Here is an 8,793-nt window from a genome sequence, read left to right on the forward strand (position 1 = left end):
AAAAAAAAAAAAAAAAAAAAAAAAAAAAAACATCAAAGGTGAAATCTATATAATTTTCACTACTGTAATAAAAAGTAAGAAAAAAAGAAGAAGAAGGTAAAAAGGTAAAACCCTTTTAGGAGAGCAAGCCAGCGCATAAACTTAAACCCAGAAAAATTTCCAACTCGCGGCCGAATCATCCCGAGTAAAATGAGCAATTTGGGAATATCTCAATCTTCTACCGAAGAAGAGTGTCTTAGTTTCTCAAGGTAATAACTTCAATTTGAGCTACGTCTATTAGTTTTGATGTTTAAGAAATTTTCGATTTTTTCTCACATGAGACATTTTTTTTGAAACAGATCCTTGTTGAAGCTAGGGCATTGTATTACTGGGTACAATTGAACTTGTCCGATCCAAAAAAATCAGAACTTGGTTACTTACTTAGCAGAAATCAAAATGCTTACTGGGTTCTGATTTGAAACGTATTGGGAGCTCTGACTTGTTTGGTTTTGTGGGTTCTCTTTTGATTGAAAGATAAAGCAAAATGGCTTCTTCTAATAAAGCCTCTGTTAAGAAGGGTCAACCTTCGATTAAGCATAGTTGGAACTTAGCTGAGGCTAAGACGAAGTTGTCAAAGATTAGTGATCATCATCATCATCCACATGTAGAGTATGAATATGCTTTCCAGAGGGAGAGCATCAAAAGTGGAGAGACCAAGTTGAGTCAAATTTTGAGTAGGGATTCGCTGATATCTGCTGTTGACTTGATGTGGGATCGCTCGGGTTTTGTTTCTGGTGAGTTGATTAGTTCATTAAAGGAAAGAAAATTAGATGATGTTAGTAGAGATGAAGTTAGTGAGTTCAAAGTTTTGACGGGTAGTACACAGTTTCAGAAGGCTATATCTCAGTCGCCATCAACTACACAGCACAGGGTTAAGTTTTTGACAGTGGCTGAGAAGATGTGTATTTTTAGTCCATCTAATGAATCTTTCTTTAGTCGGTTTGATCAGAGTAATGGAGCCAAGGATATCAGTGGTTCTTGCAGAGAGTATAGTTTTCCTTTCGAGGCTAGATGGATGACTGAAAAATTGTATAGCTATAGGGAAGTAGTTCCCAGTTTTACTAGGTATCAAAGAGGAGTGGCTGACCGTATTTCCGATGTAGTCAGCAGTGAAGCAGAATGCGCATCAAGAAGTGCCAGTAGTTGTGATTCTGTAATTGTTACCACTGCTGCAGAGGGCCGCTCAACTCTTACTGAACCAAGGAGTCCTCTAATAAGAGAAAGTGTCGCAGAATCATTGGTAGACACCAGAGCATCCAGATCTAATGATGCGAGGTATCTTTTCTTGCTTTACAATGACAGGTGTGTTAACAACAAAGGAGTGAACATTATAAGTTCAAAATGTAGAACGGACAGCGATACTGAGGTTTCTTCTTCAGGGAATAACTCAGACGAAGACAGCTTATCTATAGTTGAAAACAAACATTTGCTTGAGAGAGATAGAAAAGACCAAGAGACTGGAGGTTGTTCATCCTCTGCAGAAACGTCTACTTACGCCTTTGCTAAACAGAGGCATGCTTTTGCTGGTGCGTTGGCAGGCATAAGTGTCAGTCTTTGTCTTCATCCACTTGATACAGTTAAGACAATGATTCAGTCATGCCGCTTGGAGGAGAAGTCTCTTTGCTATACTGGGAGATCGATTATATCAGAAAGAGGTAAAAATAATATACTGGAGATAATCAGAAAAGGGGGCTTACTTTTTGTATTAGTTTGTCACAGCGCCTTGTTGCTTAACACAGTTATATATTGTATTAAGGTGTATCTGGACTTTATTGGGGGATTGCTAGCAACATTGCCTCATCAGCTCCTATCTCTGCCCTCTATACCTTCACTTATGAATCAATTAAAGGAGCTCTTCTTCCTCTTTTTCCTAAGGTATCATTTTCTTCAATAGAACTATCTCTAATTCCTCCCTCGTCTTACTCTACTTTTTTTCCCTGACATGTTTCTCCATTCTTCTGCTGGCCTGATGAGTAGAATGAGCAAGTTCATATAACTAAATTCTTGACATTTCAGGAATATTGCTCCCTTACCCACTGCGTAGCTGGTGGTTCTGCAAGCATTGCAACTTCTTTTATCTTCACGCCAAGTGAGCGTATAAAACAGCAGATGCAAGTCAGTTCACATTATCGCAATTGCTGGTAAACATCTGCAAGCTGAACCTAACTTTTGCTAACTGCATAATACACTTCCTTGTTCTCTTATCTCTTAAACGTTTCCTGGCTTGAAAAAAATAGTTCTCATTTAAATTCTTTCCATTTACTTTTGTACTTTTACATGCTTTTTAATATCTTTGGCACATATGAACACAGGAACGCATTGGTTGGAATCATCCAAAAGGGTGGTCTGCTTTCTTTATATGCTGGATGGACTGCAGTGTTATGTCGAAATATCCCACACTCAATCATTAAGGTACGTTTTACGCACACTATGATGTGTTCTTATGCTCTAGCTAGGAGTAGCCTATGATCTTTATGTCTTCTCCTATTTTTCCTTCTCTGGTTAAATACAGTTCTGATGCCATATTTATTGGAAATACAGTTCTATGTTTATGAAAACATGAAGCAAATGGTATTGCCATCTCTAGGTCCTCTTAGTCAATCGGCGCAACCCACGACATTACAAACGGTTTCTCTCTTCTCTGCTCCATCTTTCAATATCCTGAACTATGTAGTTCTCTTAGCTATCTGTATTTTATCTTCTTATAGAGAACCTGAGATTACTTTATATTCCCAATATTTGCTTCTAACAGCTCATATGTGGAGGCTTAGCGGGATCTGCTGCTGCTTTCTTTACAACCCCATTTGATGTAGTAAAAACAAGATTACAAACTCAGGTTTGTTTGTCTTTTGAACGTTTTCAGGAACTACTCTAAGAGTTGTCTTCTACGTCTAACTTTATCTCATTGCTGCAGATTCCCGGATCTAGGAACCAACATCCTAGTGTCTATCAAACTCTTCAATCAATACGCAAACAAGAAGGTCTGAGAGGGCTATACAGGTCTCGGTTCGCTTTCACTGATCTTATCTCCCTAGTCCTGGTTATTGAAATTGTATTATCCATGCTTCATCAATTTACGGGCATAGTCTTCTCTTTTTTATATGTTGCAGAGGATTGATCCCCAGACTTGTGATGTACATGTCCCAAGGAGCTATATTCTTTGCTTCATATGAATTTTACAAGAGTGTACTCTCTCTAGAAGCGGCACAGCCCAATTCGTCAGCTCTCTCTGGCACAAAAACAAAGAACAAGGATAGTTCACCCCCAACAAAACCATCAAGATTGCAACATATGTAATACAAAGAATGGAAAATTGTACATTTTTTTGTTCTTATTTTTGTAACTATTGATTTGGTTAAATTCATTTGTGCAAAGTCCTTTTTGACTGGGGAGAGAAGATGAAGATCCATTATTCACTACAAGTTACAAAACTTTTTTTTGAAGGATCTACCAACTCTATGCTTATAAGACCTCTAACCAAATTGGGCACCTCCCATTTGCTACCTTACAATATGAACAGTGTGGCTTTTTCTTTTGCCTAGAATCCTAGATCCTACTCGAAGAATAAATAAATGACAAAACAAAGAATGTGACGTCTTTCTCAGTCTGGAGATCAGAGACCATCCCATCTTCAAGCTTTAGCTCGTCCTAAGAATCTGCTGCTGGTTGCGCTCTACAGGGAAGGAAGTTGGAGACCAACCTTCTCTCCTCTTCTTCTCGCCAACTCACGCCACAGAAGAATTCAAATGTACCTGCAATAATGACAGCATCACAGACTACACTCGGGAGATTGGCGAGAAAGGAGGGTTTGGCATGTAGGATTGAAGAGCGGTCGCAGCTTCTTTCATAAGCTTAGGTACGTTCTTTTCTTCTTCCTCTGTTACTGCTTCAACTAAGAACTGAACATCATCATCAATCAGCATTTTCAACGAGTTGCAATGCGAGAACTGTTGTACATTCTCGCCATTCCTGTAACTATCCGAGACTTCCGTGTTATGTAGTATGGCAACACAGATGGAGAATGCTTGCAACGTTGATAACTGCGCGTGGAAATGAACATCGTAATGCCCTTCCTCAACAAACGACATGTACAATGCTGGTAAATGCTCTTTAGCACCCTATAATATCAAGACAATACATGTTAGATGATAAAAAAGAAGCAGTTCTAAGGCAACAGAAGGACCAGGTTTTACCTGGACAAACAGTTGCAAAGGATGCTGATTGTCTACAAGAGGCTGATCATGGGAACATGAGATACGAGGATTTCCAAGAACCATAAGTGGACAAGCCATGTCCCAACCACCACAGTCACAACCACCTCCTGACCTCCATCTCTGAATCAAAGGAGAAGGACCAAGGTTCTTGGTACTCGGTAACCCGTGGTTTCCCCTTGGGATTACAACCTTCAGTTTTTCTGAAACTCTGCTGCCAAACAAATCCTTTTTCTCCTCCTCAATTGGAGAGAGACCAAGAAGATTAGTTTTCTCCATCAACCTTTTGTCACCTCTTCTGTATTTTAAGCTTTCTCTCTTCTCAATCGTGTCTTGAATAATTATAGCCGCAATCTCAAGGTCAGGATGCAAATCTGCAGCTGACCACGGGTTTGTTCCATTTGAAGCCTCGAGATCATAGCTTTGAGATGTTCTTTTCGGCTGAGATGTTATCTGCTTCATTGTATCTGAACCATCCCCGGACATTGAGTTATTTCTTAACTCTGACTTCTTGGAGGCATTATTAACCATATCAAGTGGTAGTGATTGATCTTCCTTTGTGGAGACACTTCGTCTTGCTTGTGCAATATCATACAAAACAAACTCATTCACCATCAAAGTTTCTGGATCTTGTCCCTTTTTTCTTACTTCTGAGCACATGTTGCATGTAACTTGCATCTGAGCCAACAGCAAAGATTCTTTACTAACTTCATTCAAACCCCGAACACTAGCACTGCTCCTCTTTCTGCTTCCAGCAGATGAGAATGTATAAATCCAAGTAGAACCATTGTCAGATTTCCAAGTCCTTGCACCATAAACCTCCTCAGGAGAATCTGTAACAAACTGAAAAACCGGCAATCCATGTTTGCTTTCCATCTTGAGACGGCAATGTAGATGAACCGGGGAAGATCTCAGCACTGAAGTATAATCTTTACTAACCACTGGAGGAGGACAAAGATTTGATCTTTTGTGAATATTTGAGTAATCACTCAACATAGATCTGCAACGCTCATTGTTCTTCCCTGGCTTTTCTGTACATACACCTGATTCTCCTATATAACCAAGAGGGCTTCTCAGAGACTTTGACTTACCAAATGGATCAAACATTTTCCTAACCCTTGAGCTGTCCTTATTGCTACTGGTTTCTAATGAGTCTACCTTTGCAGCATGTCGCTTAGGCAATCTAACTTTATGGTCATTATTATATTCGTTCAGGGGACTAGCTACATCATCAGCTGAATCCAACACCACCGCTCTATCTTTGATACCTGATTTCAGACAAATGTCAATGAAGTTGCCAGAGGTGCAAGGTTCAACTGTTGACTTCTGCCCATCTAAAACCGTCTTGTTTGGTCTTTTCTCTGTACTTCCCTTTCTCGAAGAATCAACAACTCTAAAGGAGAAAGAAGCATCACTACTACGAGACAACTCAAGTTTAGCCTTTGAATCTTTACGCCCATGAGGTTCTCTAAGTTCTTTAAACAACTCATTAGAGCTTTGATACACAGAACCTCTCCTCAGCTCCGTTGTATCACCCATTGCAAGAGGCTTTGAAGGAAAATTCTTACAGGATGTGCTACGGTAGCGCCTGAAGCTTATCTCGGTGAAACCTTCTTTGACTCTCAAAACCTCATCTCTACGAGGCGGTTTCAGTCTAGTACTCCTTTTTTCTAATTCAGTAAAAGGACGAGGAGCAGGAAGAACACTGTTGGGGCTTTGTTCCATATCAATTCCTTTACCAAATTCCATTTCCATTCCAATCACCACTGCAAAACATCTGTAAAAAAAACATTACAATTCAAAGCAAAATGTTTAGTCCTCCTAAATCAAAACAAACCAATCTCAGAAACTTACAAAAAAACTAGTTCTACATAATAGTAACAGAGTAGAAGAATCTTTTTTAATCAGTGTTAATAGATCCAATGAACTCAGTGTCATAAGCTTCAAAAGGACTCAACTTAAGCTTTAAAAACACAAGCTATACATGCAGATTTAATGATCTTTGATACGTACCCAATGCAGATCTCATTAGCACATGAATTAGAAACAGAAAACAAAACGCACCAGATTGAATTGAACTAATCAAGAAAACCCCAATTAACTTAAGAAGAGAGTATCAAACTGAACCTTAAGAAACAGAAAGAACACAAAATAGCGGTCAAATAAGAACACTAAACAAAAGAAGAATCAGATAGAGACATAAGACTATAGCACTAAGCAAAATAAGCAAAAAGAGGCAAATTTTAATTTTTTAACANAAAAAAAAAAAAAAAAAAAAAAGAGATCTAAGAGAGACACAGATAGAGACATGAAAGAAAAAAACAAAAACATACCCGAGTTAGAGTAAGAAAGACACTGTGTAAATCTCGAACATTTCTTCATCGACATTGGAGAAAAAAAGAAGAACAAGAAGGAGAAGGAGAGATTACAAAACAATGATGGTGGTAATAAGATAAACCGATCATGTTCTCTTGTAAGTGTAAACAAAAAGCTATAGAAGAAAAAAGCAATCAATTAGTTTTCTCCCTCAAGGCATCATTTTGTTTCTTTATTTCCCTCTTCGAGTGTGCAAAAAAAATCTATATCACTCAATCACTCTCTCTCTCTCACTGTACTTTTGCTTTAGTTTTTTTGTTGTCTGTTTCTTTTTTCACTTGTTCTATCAAACAAAGGTTTTTTCACTTCAATGAAGTGTTTGTGACCTAAGACAATCTTACCCTTCTGTCAGAAACTGTCGCTAAACTATTTTAAAAGGGTAGTTTCGTCATTTAACAGAGATGGATTAATTAAAAAAAAAAATTGGATCGGTTCGTGAACCAAAGAAAGAAAGTATAATAAAGTAATTTTTGTTTACTTGTTTCTCGGGAAGTTCATGTGAGATTCCTATCCCCAATTAAAATCTTTCGACTCTATGTGACTGTGTACTCTCACATCTCATATAAAAGTATATTTTTATTTTCAAATAAAGTTTGTATAATTAATACTGGTAGTGTGAAACTTTAATACATGTAGTGTGATTTATTGGTATTTAAGTCAGATTTAGGATTTAAGGAAAATAATACTACAGTAATTATGGTGGTGATATTGTAATGGTAGCTCCTATCTGTAATGGGCCGCATCGTAATTGGGGAAGACCCACTTTTTGACCAAACTTTCAAACTTTAAAATCATTTTGGTCCAAATTGGTAAAAGACAAAAATAGTTTTATAGGGATCTGGAATTGAATGACTCATGTAAATGTTAATCTGGTGAAAATCTCCATTATTTAGGAGAAGAGTTGTAGAAAAGTTTTTACTTTCGATATACAGTATTTGTTAGTTTATGCGTTTGTGAAATAGTTTTTGCAGTCGAGGACAGTGTGTTGGTGGGTGCCGTAAACAGACCAAAGGCATGGCCCTCCTTTAAGTTCCATTCGTCTCAGTTACTATTAGTCCTAAATGCTCTAGAGGAGTGGAGGTTTGTAGGCGAAACAGGATCATCGAACAGAAGAGCTCAGCTCATCGCCAGAAGCGTAACGGGGGATAACAGAGTCAATTCTTATGTGGCAGCTGGTTATCCTACTTGGTTATCGGGCTTATTCTGTGATGAGCGAGTTCTCTCCTCTGTGTGATTGAATGCACTGCTTATTCTTTTGTTAAAGAAGTTCTTTACGTCCTTTTTTTGTAAAGACCACGGTTAGTCCGATGGGTCTCATTGGGTTCAGACTAGTTTTAGTCTTTTTGGTACTTGTACAGCTACTGACTTTCCTCAAGTCATATTGTAACCCATTATATATTCAAATATAACTCCAGTTGACCAAAAAAAAAAGATAAATTAAAAAAGCAGTAAGCAAATATGTGGTCTCTTTGGTTTGAGTCTTGTAAAAAAAACCGAAATAATCGTTCAGTTGTTGACCATATAAATCCGTTTAAACCTCGGTGAAACCAGCAAACCGATTGGTTTGGGTTTCTTATGAAGACCGAGTGTGTTGTATTAAAACTTTTGTATTTTGATATTTCAAATTTGTTTAAAAAAAAAAAAAAAAACATGATGAACTCATATTTTTTTCTATTCTTCAAAATTTTGTTATGCTTATGCACTTCCATCGGTTTAATTGGAAAATACCAAGTTTAATTTTGTTATGCTTATGCACTTCCAAACGGTCAAATTAGGTCACTGGAATCTATGTCATCAACTCATCATAATAGCTATATACATCACAACTAGATGAAAACCCACTTGGTGTAAGAAACAAATGTAAATTTTTACTATTAATACTAGAACACATAATCCTACGATGTCATTGGGAAAGTATTTTAGTAAAAATAAATTAAATTTTAAATTATATATTATGAAATCATTTGAAAGTAATATAAGAGTTTGAATACATAAATATTAAACAGAAACTGTTAGTAAAAACATAACCATCAAAATGAAAACTTATAATAATAAAAATATTATGACAAAGAAAAGCAACTTTGCAAAACATTGTTTAAAGTATTATAAATATAAAATATTTTATGAAGAAATATGGTAAAGAGCTACAATTAAAAAACTATTATGA

At 37.0% G+C, this 8,793-nt stretch overlaps 2 protein-coding genes across 3 annotated transcripts; one reads left to right on the forward strand and one right to left on the reverse strand.

Annotated features, from left to right (window-relative positions):
- LOC104707444 lies at positions 124 to 3,360 on the forward strand. Its single transcript, XM_010423797.2, has 9 exons — positions 124 to 248; positions 339 to 1,694; positions 1,796 to 1,914; positions 2,056 to 2,180; positions 2,352 to 2,451; positions 2,581 to 2,667; positions 2,792 to 2,875; positions 2,954 to 3,039; positions 3,150 to 3,360. Exons 2-9 carry the CDS (start codon positions 524 to 526, stop codon positions 3,334 to 3,336), a joined length of 1,959 nt encoding a protein of 652 aa, XP_010422099.1. The 5' UTR covers positions 124 to 248; positions 339 to 523; the 3' UTR covers positions 3,337 to 3,360.
- LOC104707445 lies at positions 3,417 to 6,874 on the reverse strand. 2 transcript variants are annotated; one of them, XM_010423798.2, is made up of 3 exons: positions 6,584 to 6,874; positions 4,233 to 6,027; positions 3,417 to 4,157 (listed from the first exon to the last, which is right to left on the reverse strand). In XM_010423798.2, the coding sequence occupies exons 2-3, from the start codon at positions 6,003 to 6,005 to the stop codon at positions 3,816 to 3,818; spliced, it is 2,115 nt and encodes a 704-aa protein (XP_010422100.1). In that variant the 5' UTR covers positions 6,006 to 6,027; positions 6,584 to 6,874; the 3' UTR covers positions 3,417 to 3,815. The 2 variants fall into 2 exon arrangements, with proteins under 2 accessions (XP_010422100.1, XP_010422101.1); XM_010423799.2 differs by lacking the exon at positions 6,584 to 6,874 and adding an exon at positions 6,264 to 6,510 and having other exon boundaries at positions 3,794 to 4,157.

The sequence above is a fragment of the Camelina sativa genome, chromosome 8, assembly GCF_000633955.1.
Source record: "Camelina sativa cultivar DH55 chromosome 8, Cs, whole genome shotgun sequence".
Taxonomy (NCBI): Eukaryota; Viridiplantae; Streptophyta; class Magnoliopsida; order Brassicales; family Brassicaceae; genus Camelina; species Camelina sativa.

What these genes read in the sequence shown, in the direction of transcription:
- LOC104707444 (XM_010423797.2), top strand. Translation starts at nt 524, where the DNA reads ATGGCTTCTTCTAATAAAGCCTCTGTTAAGAAGGGTCAACCTTCGATT. An exon ending in AAACAAGATTACAAACTCAG is followed by an intron (nt 2,876 to 2,953) that starts GTTTGTTTGTCT and finishes TCATTGCTGCAG; the next exon opens with ATTCCCGGATCTAGGAACCA. An exon ending in GGTCTGAGAGGGCTATACAG is followed by an intron (nt 3,040 to 3,149) that starts GTCTCGGTTCGC and finishes TATATGTTGCAG; the next exon opens with AGGATTGATCCCCAGACTTG.
- LOC104707445 (XM_010423798.2), bottom strand. Translation starts at nt 6,005, where the DNA reads ATGGAAATGGAATTTGGTAAAGGAATTGATATGGAACAAAGCCCCAAC. An exon ending in CTTTGCAACTGTTTGTCCAG is followed by an intron (nt 4,158 to 4,232) that starts GTAAAACCTGGT and finishes TTGATATTATAG; the next exon opens with GGTGCTAAAGAGCATTTACC.